General features: G+C 37.9%; 1 protein-coding gene across 1 annotated transcript in view; it reads right to left on the bottom strand.

Annotated features, from left to right (window-relative positions):
• Epm2a (EPM2A glucan phosphatase, laforin) overlaps positions 1-17,964 on the bottom strand; it is a 64,459-nt gene that overhangs the window by 14,583 nt on the left and 31,912 nt on the right. The window contains exon 2 of the mRNA XM_033763246.1: positions 360-601. Coding sequence (XP_033619137.1) covers positions 360-601 — 242 coding nt within the window. The remainder of the gene's footprint in view (positions 1-359; positions 602-17,964) is intronic.

Here is a 17,964-nt window from a genome sequence, read left to right as displayed (position 1 = left end):
GTAAAGGTACATGATCCCAACAATAAATGTAAATGTACTGTATCCCTAAATGTACCAATAAACTCAATAAAAAAAAAATAAAAAAAAAAAAAGATTCATGAGGACAGGAGCTGTATCTGTCTGTGTTTACCATTGTGTAACCAGCTGTGGTATAAAACAATAGATATACAGAATCTTAGCCCAAGGGTCAAGAGATAATATATTAAATGTATGAAACGTATGTGTACTCCATTTCTACCACTGATATTTAAAACATCCAATTTAGACAGATAGATAGATACATAGATAGATAGATAGATACATAGCGATGGCTGCTCAGAAACACTGAGTAAGAGCCACTGTGTTACTTCCGATCTTACCTTCAGTGCTCATATCTGCTGTCGGCATCCAGATGTAGACCAAGCCTTCTTCTTTATACAGTCTGATCATAGTGTCTGGGGTCATGGGTTCGGGGTAGCGGTTGCAGCCTGAAGAATTCTGGACAATATCCCATTCTGTCTGGAAATTCATGACAGCTGTAATCCCCAGTTCATGTTTCATTTTGATGGTTACATGCTCCACTTGGCGAGGGCAGCTACCCAGCCAGACACTTGGGAGGATTCTGATGAGAACACACGGGGGTCAGCGATTATTGTTGTTCTGATTTGAAGTCTAAGGAACTGCACAAAACACAGTGTTAAAATGAGATTAACCTTTCAATTTGACCAAAGGAAAGCTGGATTTTTAAGTCCATGAAGAGTAATACTATTATTGAAGTAACGAATACTGCTATTGCTGGTTTGGGGAAAACAAATAATTCAACTAACTAGGATGCCAGGAAATACTAGGTAACAGCAAATGAAATTTAGCAGCATATTGCAGTAAGTTCACCAAGTTGTATTTATTCCATGAACCCATAAAATGCACACAACTCATGAACACATTTCAAATACTAGCCAACTATAGGTGAAAACAACTATAATTATCTCAATAAATTCTGAAAACACTTGTTAAATACATCTGTCATTCCTCTTAAAGCTCAACATATAAAAACTTCAAATAGTACAAGGCCTTTCAAATACACCAAAGAGCAGAAACTAACAAAAATGAAACTTCTTTTAAATAAAATCAAAATCAAGATTAATTCCATTGGCACCTAATATTATTCTTTATGTGTCATCTGATGCTAGATAAGAAAAGGAAATGGCAATATTATGGCTGGTAAAAAAGAGAAAATATTACCAATTTTTTCAAGAATGGTTGTACACTTGAGGCAGAATCCCACACTCAGAGTTTCTGACCCAGTAGGTCTCAGCTGAGTGCAAGGATCTGGATCTCTAACAAGGTCTCACTGGCTCAGGGTCTACACCTTGAGAACTACTTCACTAAGTGATCTGAGTACACTACACAAGCTATATGAAGTATTCAAATGATTCAGGTCACGACACCAGGGTGAGGAAAAATATACAAAAATCAATATTTTATTCTACCAGCAATAGTCAGGAAGAAATACAGCAGGGAAAATCTTACTCAAAAAATAGTAACAAATTATAAAGCACATAGAAATACATTTAACCAAAAAGATCAAAGAAATTTTAATGGAGAATATTTAAAAACAACAAAATCTAGGAACATACCACACTCTTTAATTGAAAGACAATATCATAGAATGTAAAAATCACACAAACATATTTTACAAGTTCATATATAAATTTATTGCACATAATATGTATCATCTTGTTCACTTATTTTACATGCATGTTTTCTTTCCAGAACCAATGGCTAAATACAACATTTGAAACTTCGCTTGATTCATGCCACCTAGAGCTTAAATCAGGTCATGATAGGGCATTCAGAGATGAGTCATTAAAATACCTGTGGTACAAGTTACTGATCTCACCAGTAGTCCCTTCCAGGAATGGAGGATTGAATGTCCCCCTGCTGCAGAGTTACACATGGCCATTCGACTTGCTTTGCTCGAATAAGTGTGAGCTGAAGTGACATGTGCCATCCCTGAGGAACATACTTAAGACAGCATGCATGACTGTGATTCTCTCTCTTTCCCTGCTGTAATGATCACGAAAGTACTTGTGGGAGCTGAGCTGCTGGACGACTGACTGGAGCCACCAGGAATAGCAAACTACCTTAGGGAGAAGAGCTGCTCAGAGAATAGCATGTCGTGCTACGGCAGTCTGGGTATTGTTACCACAGCATAATCGGTCTGATTCTGACTCACACAATGCCTAAACAATAAACTGGTTGCAATTTCTAATATACAGGGCAGAGACTGAGTGACAGATTACATTTTTTGATAGTTCCGCGCATGAGTTTTGAACAATGGTTCTGTTCGGGGCCGATTTTATTCTGCAGATATTTGGCAAACACTATGGAGACATTTTGGATCTTCTCACTAGGTAGTGCTATGTGCGTGTATCCAGTGGATTAACCCTGGGGATGTTGCTGAGACTCCCAGCCTAAACAGGACCGGTCCCCACAACAAAGAGCTATCTAATCCACAATGTCAGTAATGCCTTGGTTTGGGAGAATAAAAGAGATGCAGAACTCCTTACAACTCATTCAGAGGAAGGGAATGTAGCACAGGAGTTAAGACGAAAGTATCTGGTGCAGAGAGTGTGACTCATCAGTTACGATGGTCTGCAGAAACACAATAGATCATATCATATTTTCATGTGTACCTGTATACATATAAAGGAAGATATAGAGAGTAAAACCAAAGTGCTTTATTAGGCAATTGCCTAGGACTATATCCTTTTTAGTGTGGTTTACCACAAGCCAGGAAAAAACAGGTTTCAAATACCAGTTCTACCACAATATTTCAAATAATAACTGGTAGTAATTTTCTGACTGAAATTATTTATTATCACTAAGATTTTGTTGTGCTCATCTTTAGAATGACATTTAAAATAACTAAGTCACAGGAATTTTGTAAGGAGTAAATTCAATTAAGTAATTATTTGAACGGGACTAGCTCTAGTGGATGTAAACATACATGGAGTTTGTCAAGTTATAATTCACTTATTTTGGTAATTCATTTTGTATTGTATTATACTGACTCCAGTTAATTTTCACTGTTCTCTATATTCTTTGTTTGAATGATGCAAGGTATAGAATACTCACCTATTTTGTCATAAAACTCTAGCTTATTTTTGCTTCTTGCTTTTTTGGCATTGTCACTGTAACTGTTATATAAAGTCCCAATTGACTAACCCTCAAATGTGGATGTTACTTCTCAGTTTTTCATAAGATGTGGCATCGTCTTTCTAATATTTGAGCCCTACTTATGCTACAGGAGAAGATAAATCTTTTTTGGCTGCTTAGGTTCTTACCTAAAGAGTTTTTTAAATTTCCTTGTGGAAATCTTTATTGAGAATTATTATGGAAAAAATAAAGGAATAAAACAGGAAAGTGAGAAACCCAAGAACGATTTATGGTGTTGAAAAGAGAGGCACAGGATCCAAAGGCCGTTCGCTTTGTTTCTGACACTGTAAAATCCCAAGACACTCCACAGATCCAGTGGACTGAGAGAAAGACCATGATAGGACAGGTGTGCTATGACTGTCCAGATTTTGTGAACTGGGTACATTATGCAGTCTTCCCAGGGTGGAAATGTCACACACTGCTCGGGTTTTCGGCTCTTCCCTCTGGCTGTGGAGTGGAAGCAGGACCTGCATCAATCCATATGTTCCATCTCTTCTTCCACTGTCCCCCGTTCCTCCTCCAGGAACCTGCTGAATGCTTATGGGGTGATAGCTTCAGACTCCCACAAATGCACGCACTTTGGGGTTGAACTGAGAACCCCAAAGCACCTCCTCCTATTGGAGGGGAATTGGACACCAGTTATGCAACCAAGCAGTATACCCTACTGAATAATAATGAATGTTTTATTGGAAAAAAATCTTCAAATAGATTAGCAAAAGATTTAAAAGAATATCTGTGAAAAGTGAGCTAAATTCCATGTTACTCAGAGTTCTTTTGAAAATTGCACTCTTTAAGTGGATAGCGCTTAATATTTAACTGGTCAATAATTGCAAAAATAAAGTGGCTGACTGATTTTTCCACACAAGATTTGCATAAAAGCAAAGAATAATTCATAGAAATATATAAAGAGTAAAGTAGGACATCTGAACCTGCAAAATAAGAAACCAGAGGCCAGATATTTAACTTAGTGGTTCTGCTGCCTACCTTGTAAGTGCAAGCTCCTGAGTTTGATACCCAGTACCAAAAGAGGAAAAAAAAGATGTTACAAACTACTCTTGGGGCTGGGGATTTGGTTCATTGGTTTTGCTGCCTGCTTCACAAGCACAATGGCCTGAGTTCAATCTCTGGTACCAAAAATAAATAAATAAATAAATAAGAAAGAAACCAGAATCCTTAGGTCCATGCACACACACTGAATTACATGGTATTGAAAGAGGTACCATTCTGCCTTTTTGCTCAGCTCTGATCTTCAAATGTTTTTATAAAATGAAAACTCAGAACAAGTTGAAGACAAACAGACCTGAAGTTGTTGCCTATGTATTTCCCACATTTCTTTTCTGATGTAAATAAGCCCTTAAAATACACATCCATGTAACCTCTTCTCATATAAACACTAGTTTATGTATCAGATATTTCCAACTTTTTCATAACATATTTGACTCTTTTGCCAAATATACTAGAAGTTAAAGTCCATACTTAAGAAGCGAGTATAAAATGATTCATTAGAACAAGGTGTTAAGAACCTGAGAGAGAGAGAACTCTCTTAAACTCTGTAAACAAGCACTACATTCAAGGACTTGGGATTAAAGTTGCAAAGTGAGTTGCACTACGCCATTGTACAGTATGCAGAAACAAGTTGGCAGATTCTGCTTAATCAGACAGCTGAAGTGCCCTTGATATGTGTCCTATTTCAGTTTGTTTTCTAACAGTAGAAGATCCATTTCTAGTTACAGGATACACTAGAGATAACAAGACACATGACGTACTTTCTAAACAGTAATTAAACTGTCACTTACCATGACAGAATAATTTGACACCACTAAAAGTCCATTTGTAGCCAGGCATGGTGGTACATGCCCACAATCCTACTACTCTCAGAGGCTGAGACAGGAGGATTACAAGTTCAAGCCCAGGATGGGCAATTTAGCATTAGTGAGACTCTGTCTTAAAATAATTGGGGGGTGGGCAGAGATTTAGCTCAGTGTACTGCCACCTGCCTAGCAAGCAAGCACAGGTCCTGAGTTCAATCCCTGGTACCCCCAAAATAAATAAATAAATACTTTAAAATAAAATAATTTTTAAAAGGCAGGGATGTGACTTAGTGGACATGCCCTGGGTTTAATCCCCAATATTTTAGGGGGGACAAGTCCATTTGTACTCATTTCATCTTAACAGCTAGTCTTTTACTGATGTCAGTGGTCATTTAAACAATTTTTAATACCAGAATTTTTTAAGGTGAGAAAAAAGCTTCTTATAATATGAAATTTAGAGAATAAATACCCTGTCAATTTAGTTTTAATTTAAGACCTAAGAAAATTCACAGATACAATGAAGGAACAGAAGTTCTATCTTAAAATTATGGACTATTATAAATTACATTGTAAAATTTCCAAGGAATCATTTTATGAACAATTTACCAGGGATTATGAATGAGCTCAAAATTTTCTGGCTGCTTACTACAGGTTATTTGGAAAATTCAGAGAAAATGCTGTGCTAAATCAGCCAACCAGACAGAAGTTCCCAAACCTACCCTTGCAGGCACATTACACAAGGCACCTCTGTGAGGCACCTATGCATCCCAGAGTCATGCTACAGGGGCTCTGGAGGGAGGCCTATGATTCTGTGGTATTTCTGCTGTTGTTACTGCTGTTTTAGAAAATAACCAGATTACTTATGCAGCCAGATTTCAGACTTACTAAACTAGCAGGGCTCAATCAGCAGGTAAGAGACGGTTAGTATACAGATCTCTGAACCTTTCAAAAGCAGTAAAGACTTGGAGATGAGAGATTGTGGACTAAAAATGATTCCTGAACACAGAATGAGGAATGGGAACTTTAATGAGAGAGTACTTAAGAGAGAGAACTGTGTCCATATATTTATTGTAAAGTGTCTTCTAAAAAGTCAAAACAATCTCAGTGTGAGTCATGACAGATATTTAATATAGTTATATGCATGAAGAATGAAATTACATAGGAAAAAAACTTCTTTTTTTTACTCTTTCTGCTGTGATTCAACAAAACTAGATTTAAATATAATGCATCCCAGTACTATTACAACTTAGCTGAAGGCCAGGGAAAGTAAATGGAAGGCTGACATTCTGGAACCTTACTTTCTTGGACTGCCAATCACAATCAACTGAATTCATTTGAGTGACTATATTTGTGGCTGCAGGTAGTCACATCACAAGGCTACACCATCTGCTTCTCCTGTCAGCCCGAGGCGGGTGGTACAACAGCTACTGAAGCAGATGACTCCTCAGCTCCACCTCAGCTGCCAATCAAAGCAGGGCTCACTGGCCAGCATGAGGACGTCAGACAGAATGAGAATCCACACACTGTTCCCTGAACACCACAGGGTATTGACAGGAGGGGCTGGTGGAAAGGACAAGAGATACCAGGAGACGAGTCCATTACATGGACTTCTCACTGGTGCCATCACGCATGGCCATGAGAAATGGCAGGCTAACCTTTCCCTGAAGGTGAAAATTAGCATTAGTTTGTGTCTGTAGAAGAAAAACAAGATTAGGAACAGCAGGAAAAATGGAAGTAATGTATGAACATGGGATTTTGCTTATTTATTACACCAAAAGAACACAATTAAAGAGTTTCAGTGCCCTCTTCCTAGCTGTATCAACAGAGCACCATTTCAAAAACAGATTTTGCTGAACCCAGCAAAGGATTTAGGAAAAAAAAGAATGAAAAAAAAATACGGTACATTCCCTAATTTGTATAAATTGTGCTACCTTTATCTTATTTAATATTTTATGGGCAATTCAATGTGACATTAAAATGTGACTTGGCTATTAAATAATGAGTAATGAAAAAATGTCTATCCTTCCTTTAATTTAGGTCTCATTAGTGAGAAAGCAAAAGAAACATTAAAATCAACCTCTAAGGGCCAACCTTCATGAGCACACATAGCTTTTTCTGCTAAAAATTTTTCCTCTAGCACCAAGTGTGATATTATTAATGTCAAAGTTCAACCCAAAAGGGTGCTTGTAACAGGCTCCGATTAAGACTGGATAGCTGCTCAGAGACAAACTCCAATTTGGAGAATGATACTAACTCCTTCATCAAAGCATAGTTTTATTATAGTTTCCTATGGGTCACAGACTATTGTGTAGATACAGCGTGTGCTAATTTCTGTAAGGGCAATTAGTTTCTTATATTTTTCAAATGCGCTATATACTTTATAGCCAAATGAAGCAAATAATTTTGACTGTTTTTACTGCCTATATTACTAAGTTCCATATCACTAGTTAATTAACTAATTATGAAGGCATCTTGTGGGCCGAATTGTGTCCCCAAGAACTCAGTAAAAGTCCTGATCCCCAGCTCCTCAGAATGTGACCTAAGCAGTGGGGTCACTATGGAAGCAATTGATGAATGATATAAACAGAGGGCATCCAGGAGGCACTAACGCAATGTAATACAATTAGTGTCCTTCTAAGAAGGGGGAAATAGGACACAGACGCAGGAACAGCACAATATGAAGACAACCATCTGCAAGCCTCGGAGAAGGGTCGGGAACAGAAGGCACCAAAGCTACAGATGCCTGGATCGTGAAGTTTCAGCATCCAGAAGCATGAAGCACGTTTCTGTTGTGTAGGCCACTGAGTTTATGGCACTTTGTCAGGACAGCCTTAGGAAATTAATACAGGCCTGAACACACAAGCTTAAAATACATCCATGCAGTCATCCAGACTCTTCAAATATCAAATGTATTTAAAACACTTAACTGATATTTTTTACCTTTTATTCTAATATATGGAATCCTACAGATACCACTACCATGTGAAAGCGGTGCCCCAAATGTCCCTCTGAATACAATAGTACCCACCCTCTGACCTTCACCCACATCCAGACAGGTGGAAACTTATCACCTGAACACCCTCCTGTGGTAGAAGAGATCACCACCTGACCGGACTATTCAGGCTTCCATCTTGATCTTAAGTTCTGAGGAGTCTAGTCTGAATAAATGTGATACAGTGTTAGGCTGCTTTACATGGTTTTAAGAGAAGAGAATGCAGTGGAGACTCACTTGAAATGTGTAAGAGTGGTCTCTCAGACTCACAGCTGATTTGGGGCTCCTAACTTCTATTCCTCTCACCTTCTCCCCTGTCCCTTCTCTTTCTCCCCTCCTGCCTCTCTGGTGCTCCCTCTCCCTCTTACAGCATTTGTTAAGGATCCAACCCAAGACCTCAAGCTAAGCACACACTCTGTTACTGAGCTATGCTGCCAGCCCACTGGCTCATAACACCTTAAGGCTCCTGATTCCCACAGAGTTTGGCCTTCTCATTTATGAGCATTTTTTGCCCTGAAATTTGATTTATATTCTATACTAAGTGATTACAGTGATTTTTTTTTAAAGGCAACTAGCACAATTCTCTTCCTTAAGTCAACAGTAACACAAATATTGAGGCAAGTGACTAGTCTAACAGACTAGTTATCAATTAGTTACCTGGATAAAAATTTAACAAAATGTTCCATTAAAGTATCCCCTTGGTGTGTTAATTTTTTTCACACTGTTGTATGTTCCTAGAATGAATAAAGTGTCATAATTAAATTTTTTCACACAATGAACTTCAAAGGATTTGTTTAAAATTAACCACTTGCAAAATGAATTTGGAACCACAGAAGATCAAAGAAGTAATAAAATATTAAACACATGAAGTGTCTGTACAGTAGATCCGTGACTTACAATCTCGATCAATTTCCAAGGGCTGGCTGTAACTCAAGTTGGTTGTAAGTCTATACAGGTGAGATCTGGCTGTTTACCTGGGTACACGCTCTAGATAACAAGAGGCTGATGAATCTTCCATTAACCTAATTAACCCAAGTTGTTCGTATGTCAGGCTATCATAACTTGAGAGTCCATTGTTTGCTTTATCCATCATCTGCCTATTTAACAAATACATAATGATGCCTGCTTCTTGCCAGTTACTCAACAATAAATGGTGAACAAGACAAATTTCACTTGAGCCTACACTGAGGTAACAACCACATAAACATACATAATGTATAAAATTTATAGAATTCAGTTGTGTGCTAATGAGGACAAAAATCAAGAGTTAAAATAGAGAATCATGGGGTGGCTAAACTTCAGATAAGATGGAAAGGTTCTCTCTGAGAAGGTGATATTAAGAGACCTCACATAGGAAAAGGAGCAAGGTATACAAGTCCTCTAGGAGCTATGAAAAATATAAAGACAGGAAGTGAGATGAACAAGGAGGAGTGTGGAATCAGACAGAGAAGACACCACACAGTATTTTATAATGTGCTAGGGAAGTGGTGTAGTAATATAAAAGTAATGACATAATTTTTAAGCAGAGCATGACATTAGCTTATTTAGGGTTTTAAAAGGTGACTGTGGCTACAGTGTGGAAAAGTGGTTGAGCAGGAGGGTCACCAGAAACTACCCAGGAAGAGGGAAGACCTTTGGAATATAGTTCATGGTGCAGCAAGAGAAGAGCAGATGCATCTAAGATGACCATGAGCAGCAGAATCAACAGAACATGCACATTAATTGTAGGTATTGGGAAGGTTAAATAATGACTCCAACCTTACTAACATGACATTATAATATACATTTCCTTCACCAAGTCCACTCCTAATGAGCCAATTATCTACGCATTTCTTTACTACATATTTTATGAGATTCAGACTTACTCAACATTTTACTCAATAGACATAATGCTGATGGCACCCATTTATCAAAGAGCTAGATGATATCTAGGTATTCACATGTGCTTTCCTTTTCTCTTGGCCTGTACTTCTATTATTAGACTGTTAAGGGCAGGTTTTATTGATGTAAACACTGTGTACAGGATATAAAGCTGATCAATTACACTTAACTCATATCATGAAACTATCTCCTTATGGATAAACAGGTAAAAAAATGAAACAAATTTTGGGCCAGGGATTTAGCTCAGTAGTGTGACCACCTGCCTTGCAAGCACAAGGTCCTGAGTTTGGACCCCAATCCAAAAAAAAAAAATCTATTTAATCAAGCCATGAAAGAGATATTTTTAAATTTTACTTTTTGAACCTGTGACTCTTTGAGGTCTAAAACAAAAATAAATTTAGAAAATTAGACAAAATAAAAATATTGCAATTTTTATTCTTTTTCATAAATGTGTCTCCTTTGCTGCCAACCAATTATCTGATTTACTGAAAGAATTCCTGGTGTAAAAAAATATTTTAGTAAGTATTTTAAGCAATAACACATTCTCATAATTTCCTGGACAAAAATAGTAGTTTGGGACAGTTATATGATTATCATTCATCTAGACCAGCGCTTCTCAAATATCAGTATACAGATATATTGTCTAGGGGACAGATTAATACACATATACTGCTTCAGTAAGTCTAAACTGAGCTTAAGGAATTGCATTTTCACAAGCTGCCATGTAATAGCAATGCCGATGTCCCCCGGAGAACACTTTAAGTAGCAACAAGCACTTTAATGATTTGACCTACATACTATCAGGCATCGTAGTAGTTTGATACCATACATAATGCTTGGGTCCAGTAGGAAGCACGTGAAATAAGATCCTGCCACTAGAGTAAGTAAAAAGACAAGCACTTTATCTCTGTTGGTAATCTCAACATAAGAAATCTAATATTAACAATGCAGAGCCACAGTTTTTAAAAATTCTGCAATTACAGAAAATTTGAAAAGCTCTTTAGGCTTCTTTCTTAGTTTGCTAGTAAAGCATCTACACAAAACCAAACGGCTGTGTTTATACAATGAGCTTCCTTAGTTATAAAATATTCCTTCTTTTTCCTCCTTATTGATAACGCTCACTGGCCTCTAGATGACCTAAAAGTCCCTTTTGTGTCATAAAAAAAATGTGGCTTATGATGTTTCTTACATACAGATACAGAAAATGGAGAAAATACACAACAGACTTGAAATTTATGGATCACCAAGGAATATAAATTATTTGAAGTATGATGCAATTATCAGTGTTACAGTCAAAAAAGTCATAAAGTAGGTAAGTTTCCAGAAAGACAAACAATAAACACTTTCTGTCCCAAAACAGGTAGTTTAGAAACAAGGTAGAAACAAGACAGATGCATAGCTAAAAATATGATACTGAAAGCTACAAAATCCGTGGCAGTTTTGCTTCTTTCATTCATCCTGGAATTGGGGTACACAGAGTGTACTAGTCATGGGTGTTACTGATCTTTCCTGAGGGTGTGCACATGAAAAAGGCCTCTGTCTTCTTTAAGAACTCAGAGAACTTACTTAAGGAGCCATGGGCATGGAAAAAGAAAACAGTTGTCTTTATTAGTTATTCCTAATTAGAAAAAGCCTCAAATAAGCAGTCAAATGTGTAGTTTAATAAAATTCACAAGAAAAGTTAACCACCAAAAAATACCTAAAATGCAAACCATCATATTTTAAGTTGGTAAATCTCAAATAATCCTATTCATCATGAAAGTGCATTCATATACATGGTACTTCTATTCGGAGTTAATTTATCCTAGCAAAAGATAAATAGAATCCAGATTTGTTCGAGATCATTCCTTCTACTGGGCACACTGACTTTCTATTCAGTGAAGTGTTTAATTGATGAAAATTAATCTCAACATTTCATAAACTAAAATTACCTCTTTCATTTTCATAGCCTGAGCCATTGTCATCTGCACCTTGCTTTCTGAAAGTGCTTATTTTCAAAAGTTTTGAGGAACTTTATTTGCAGTCATAACTGGATTCAAGTGTGTAAAGATTCCTTCTTAATTAGAAAGGAGCTCAAACTGGATCTCAAACTTTTGAAACATACAGGTAAGATCACAAATACAGTGAATGCCGCTACCTAGTGCCACCCAATGGAAAGGCAAAGATCTTTAATACAAAAAGAGTCACATAGAATCTTAGTAACAATGTGTTACAAGCTGCAACTTGTTTTATAGGGTCAGGCGGGGTTAAGCTACAATTGAGAGGTGTGTTTTAAAATACGCTGTAAATCACAGATGAAAAATAATACATTAACATGAAAATTTTAGCATCAATTTCAGTGGAGCTGCATGATCACGCTATTTCAGAGTGTTTTTTAAGAAATGTCATAGCAAGAGATGACACTTTGATCTGTGGTTATGAACCCAAGATTAAGGTTTGGAGGTCTCAGAGAAAGCACCCAGTTCTCCTCAAGAAGAAAAAAAGCACATCAATCGAGGTCCAACACCAAGGTGATGCTGACTGCATTGTTTTTATCTTGATGAAATTATGTAATCCCAAACAACACCTCCATGAACTCTAAATATCAGAAGAGTTTATTAGAGCATTTAGGAAATATGTGAGTGGAAAAATGGACAGTTTCACTCTCCATTGCGACAACATATTACTCTGTGTCACATCTTGCTTCTGATGTGGCAATTTCTGTAAAATACAAATATCATGGTGATCCTCATCCACCATATTCACCAGCTCTGCTATCATGCAACTTCTGGCCCTTCCCCAAAGTTAAAATGATCATGAAAGGTAAATATCTTAAATTAATTTAGGACGTTGAGGCAACCATGACAGTGCGCCTAAAGACACTCATTCTGGAAAGAAGACTTCCAGAACTGCTTGAGAAAGTGGCAAGAAAGATGGGCCAGGTGTGTTGGAGGTGATAGGGATTACTCTGGAGGGATTAATGGTCTTTTACTGCAATACATTTTAAAAATTTAAACATTTGCCATGTTTTATCAAACCTCATATCTGATTCTAAAATATATGTTATTTTAATAATATAAGTGATCAATAGTTTCTATTAAGAAAATTCAGTCCAGCAGCCCGAGACCCACTGCCTACCAAGTCCCACCTGGCATAACCGCTACTTCCCAGAGGCAATTTACTGTACACTTCCTCACTATCTCTGTCCTAAATTACTTCACTAGGTGGTTACACGTCTTTTTAATCACTTCCATTACCCCCACACACTCCTAGTTTATTTTTACTTTGCTTCTGCCTCCTTCTTAAACTCTGTTCTCTACATAACTTCTAAATGGGTTGCTCAGAGTAACAAACTCTGGTAAGTACAGTTTCTATATCACTGTATATCTTACTTCTTCTATTGATTTAAGAGTCATCTATATGCTGGTAAATTGCAAATCTATTGGCCTTAGCTCAGATTTTAACTCTATGGGAATTCTTCATTGAATGTCCCATGAGTACCAATTAAACTCATATTCACCATGTGCCAATCTTTGCTCCAAATCCACAAGTTTTTCTATTGCTTCCCATCTCCAGGAATTGTGCCACAGCCATTCCATCACATAAGCCAGGAAACTTTACTGGGCTTCTCCCTCTTCCTCTCCCTCTCCCAAACCAAATAAGTCAGTCTTATAAATAGCTTAGGCTCCTTCTCCTGATCTCCAATACCATTGCTTTCCTTCAGATCCTCAACACTTAATAAACTACACCAATGGCCTAAGTGACCTTCTAGTCTGTCTTCTTTCCACACTTTACTAGAGTGATATTTCTATAATGCAAATCATGTGATTACCCTGCCTAAAATATTGAAATGACAACCCACCGCTTCCATATGAAGTCGCGATTCTCTGACCCACCCTTTTGGAATCTGACCCCTACAGAAGTCCCTAGTCCTACATCACCACATGAACCCTACCACCCAATTTAGGGTAAACATCCATAATTTTCCTAAAGTGCCATGTACCTTCCTTTGCCTGTCTCGTCTGCTGCTCTCCTCTTGGAAAGAATTTACATTGCTCATGTATCTGATTAAGGCGACTCTGTCTTTTCAGATTTTCATAGGCGCTCTGAGTTCTCCCTTTGTGTTCTCATGAGAACTCATGCATACCTTGGTTAAAGAAATGTGCAACCACACATGTGATTAGTTTAGGCTCCTGCTTCTCTACTCTGGGTTATTTGGTTTCTTCCCCTGCAACTTGGGCTTCTTGTGAACAAGAATATTTTATTCAACACCGTGTCCCCAGAATCTAAGATCGTCCAGGTTAAAAGCAAATAAGAGATTGAAGGAACAAATGAACAAATGAATGATCAACAGCAGAAATGTCTTTACTTGTTCAAGATAGTTTAGATGGTTCATTCAACTATCACTGACTGCACAGCATTTCTATGAATTTCACAAAACCGTGGTTAAGATATTTTCAACTGTATTATCCCAAAGGACATATGTGTTAAATTATTGGTTGAGCTTAGCTCAAAAATAACAATTTTCTCTCCAGAAAAATGTGAAAGTTGTTTTTAGCCATAATATGTAACTCCACATGTTTCCTTTTTTGACTTAACTGCCAGAAAACTCAAAGACAAATTTAGTGTTCAATAGTAGTAATTAGACTGTCTTAAGTCCTTGGTGATTTTTATTCTATTTGTTCTCATAGATGGTCTATTTCTATACTGAATTATATTATACATGACTGCTTTCCTAGTCTTGTATTATGAATAATTATATATTTGTAAGTAGGTGGAGAATGGTGTAAAACTCAGCCCTTCAAAGTACTTATTTGTTCCACTTTCATTCCCTTCTACTATGAAAGACACATAGAAAGTACATAACCACCTCTATTTGAGCTGTACCAATTTATAACAACCTATCAGATTCCCTCAGTCTCATTCAGTTGGTTCTGCAGCTATGCATGGTAATCCAAAGGTTTCACTCATATAAAACTGACAGAACATTACAGCTGCCAGTACTATACAATTCTTCAGCAATAATAAATTTTTATTCATGCTTGGAATGTGGTCACACATATATTAATTATGACTCATGGACCATAAGCATAAGTTTAAGTTCATGGTAAGGAATGATTTCAATGTTAGCTGTTAAGGCAGGTGGACACTTCAGCAGACCCACCTGAATGTGTCTAGAGCAATACTTCACAGCCCTGGCTTCTTTATGGCATCTCTTGGCAGTCTTCATTGTAATACATTTTCCAGGTTCTCTATGAAATCAGCACCTCTAAGGCAGCTAGGTGGTGCTCAGCACCATTCATCCTAAGCACCCTGAAGCGATCAAACATGCATTGAGGCTGAGGAATCACTGATTCAGAGTCTGAGAAAGAGATCAGAGTCCGTGATAAAGATGGCAGCTTGACAGGGCTTGTCTATCAGAGGGTTAAAGGTAAAAATCTGCCTTTTAAAAACCCAACTGTGTATTTATCCCACTGAAATGAAGCTGGTTATGAAAATTCAAACAAAAAAGGATGGGGACACTAGAGGTGGATTCTCATTTTTAAAAGGATTTTATGTCTTTATGAAAGATTAACCTTCCCTCAAGTCCCAGGAAGCCCTAGGTAGTGATTTACAGATTCATCTCAGTTATTAATGATGATTTTGACCTTTGCAAAGTCACTTGAATCTCTCTATGCCTTATGTCTCTAATGTGCAGAGAGAACTGAGCAGAAAAGTACCTTCTCAGCTCTCACAGCTGTCCAGATGGTACCAGAGGAGGAAGGTGGCAGAGAGCACAGACCTGGAGCCTGGCTCCCAAATCTGAATCTCAGCTCTCCTAGTTCTATCACACTGGGCAGTCTACACAACTTCTCAGCGCCTTGGTTTCATAAAGTAAAAATGAAATGAAGATACTGCATGCCTCACAGGGTGGGGTGAATAAGTGAAATAATATAGACAAAAGCATTTGGAATGATCCTGGGCACACAGAAAGAACACTTGGATCATCAGCTTTCAGTGTTTGTGACAGTAAATCTTGACTATCAACTTGATCGGCTTGGGAGCCATGTAAGGGATTAGGAAAGCCCATTTTTGGGTGTATCTAGTTGGGTCGTAAAGGCATGACCTTGATGTCTGTATCTGGTCCCTTACTCCTTCCTCTCTGGTGCTCTTCCTCTGTGCTTCCCAGCCCCCACAAAGCTGTACCTGTGCTTGGTCACACCCTTCTGCCACAATGTTTCTGCCTTTGAGTCAGCCAAGCATGGACTGAAATCTTTGAAACTGGCAATTAAATGAAACATCTCCTTTATGCTGCACGTGTCAGATATTTTATCTTAGCAATAATAAAGCTGACTAGTACACTATTATTAATTCTATGCTGGAAAAAGCTTGGGGCATTTAGTGTGTTAATGTGCTTGAGACCTCTTCAAAAAAAATGTCTGACCACCTAGGTAGTCTTTGGTTCCAGGAAGACAGCCTTCTGTGGCAGTGGTCCAAACCTTTTGGTACCAGGAACTAATTCTGTGGAAGATAAGTTTTCCACAGCCTGAGGAGGGATAGTTTCTTTTTTATATAAGTATATATTTATAATACATAATAATTACGTTCTCCAGCACTAGCATCACCACTTCAGCTCCACTTCAGATCACTGGAAATTAAATTCTCATAAGGAACATATGACCTAGTTCACCTTGTGTAGTTTAAATAGGGTATGCTCTCTATAAGAAGATGGGGGAGATGCTGATCTGACAAGAGGTGGAGTTCAGGTGGTGATGCAAGCACTGGGCCTGTTGGGCCACTCAGTTCCTAACGGGCCGCAGCCCGGTACCAGTCCATGGCCCAGGGGTGGGGATCTCTGCTCCACAGAACACACTTTGGGAAAAGCTGGACTACGTGATCGTTCTCCCCTTCAAACCCTAACAACAATTTAATTCATCCCTGTGCATTCAAGGGGCTGGAAGCTCATGATCCACAGGTGAGCTTCAGCCCGTCTCCAAATGAAGTTTTAGTAGAACACAGCCACTTTCCTTGTTTACACATGGTCTGCACTTTTCTTACCACGACCACAGCAGATTTGGGTAGGTAAGACAGAAACTGTATGTCCTACAAAGTCTAAAATATATAGAAAATTTATAGAAAAAGTTGCTAATCTCTGCTTGGACATATAGTGTATTGGGAAGCCTACAGCTCAAAACTATAGCAACTTCATCATCAAGGTAAATTTTATTCTATGAAGTGGCATCTCTATTTCATCTACCCAACTGCCTGTAAAGAGAAAGGAAACAATCATTAAATACAGGGTTCAAGGAGTAAGTGGATCTGGGATTGGGAGGTTCTTAATGCTATGGGCTGAAAAGAACAAAAAATGAGGGTTACAGAAGAACCAATGTTAGGAAAGAACCAATGTTAGAAAACACTTAAGGAAATGGTGATAGGGACATTCTGACTATGGTTAATGATGCGTTCGTATGATGAGCACTTTCTCCCTCTGACTCCTCATAGCCCATACACCTTCCTCAAAACACTGGCTTTTCTTTATCATTACTACTATCAATCAAGCACAGTCCTAGAAAAGATTTTTTGTTATGCTATTTGATTCTCATAGGCTAAGTATTATTTTCTACTTTTATAGATTAATAATCCCAGGCATGCTGAGTTGAAGCAAGTTCTCCATCCTCCATACATAACCACAGGCTGAGTTTATAGTCAGACCTCACTTTATCAGTCTCAGATTCTCCACTGTACCTCAATTGAAATTATTTGATTTTAGAATTTCTCCTAAATTCCTAAACATAGAGAAATGTTGTACAAAATTCTGATGACCAGGATTTCCTATGCACTACGCTAGACCGTAGTTTATCATTGGACAAAGCTTTACTGTTTCTACCGAAGCTAATAATCTATTGCTCCCCACAGGTTTAGCTCTTGGGTTGGGATGAGGAGAAAGGAAGCATAGAGAGACAAGGGGAAGTAAGAAATCTTCCAGTGTCCTGCATAGACAACCCCATGAAATTTATCTTATGAAAAAAAGATAAAGGAAGGGATTCATTCAGGGTGAACAGAACCGCAGGAAGCTTACTGAAGAATAGACAAAAATGCACTGTTTGAAATGGCAGCTGCAAA

This window comes from Fukomys damarensis, unplaced genomic scaffold (assembly GCF_012274545.1).
Source record: "Fukomys damarensis isolate Sample0158 unplaced genomic scaffold, DMR_v1.0_HiC HiC_scaffold_14, whole genome shotgun sequence".
Classification (NCBI taxonomy): domain Eukaryota; kingdom Metazoa; phylum Chordata; class Mammalia; order Rodentia; family Bathyergidae; genus Fukomys; species Fukomys damarensis.
This window is presented reverse-complemented; position numbering and strand designations above follow the sequence as displayed.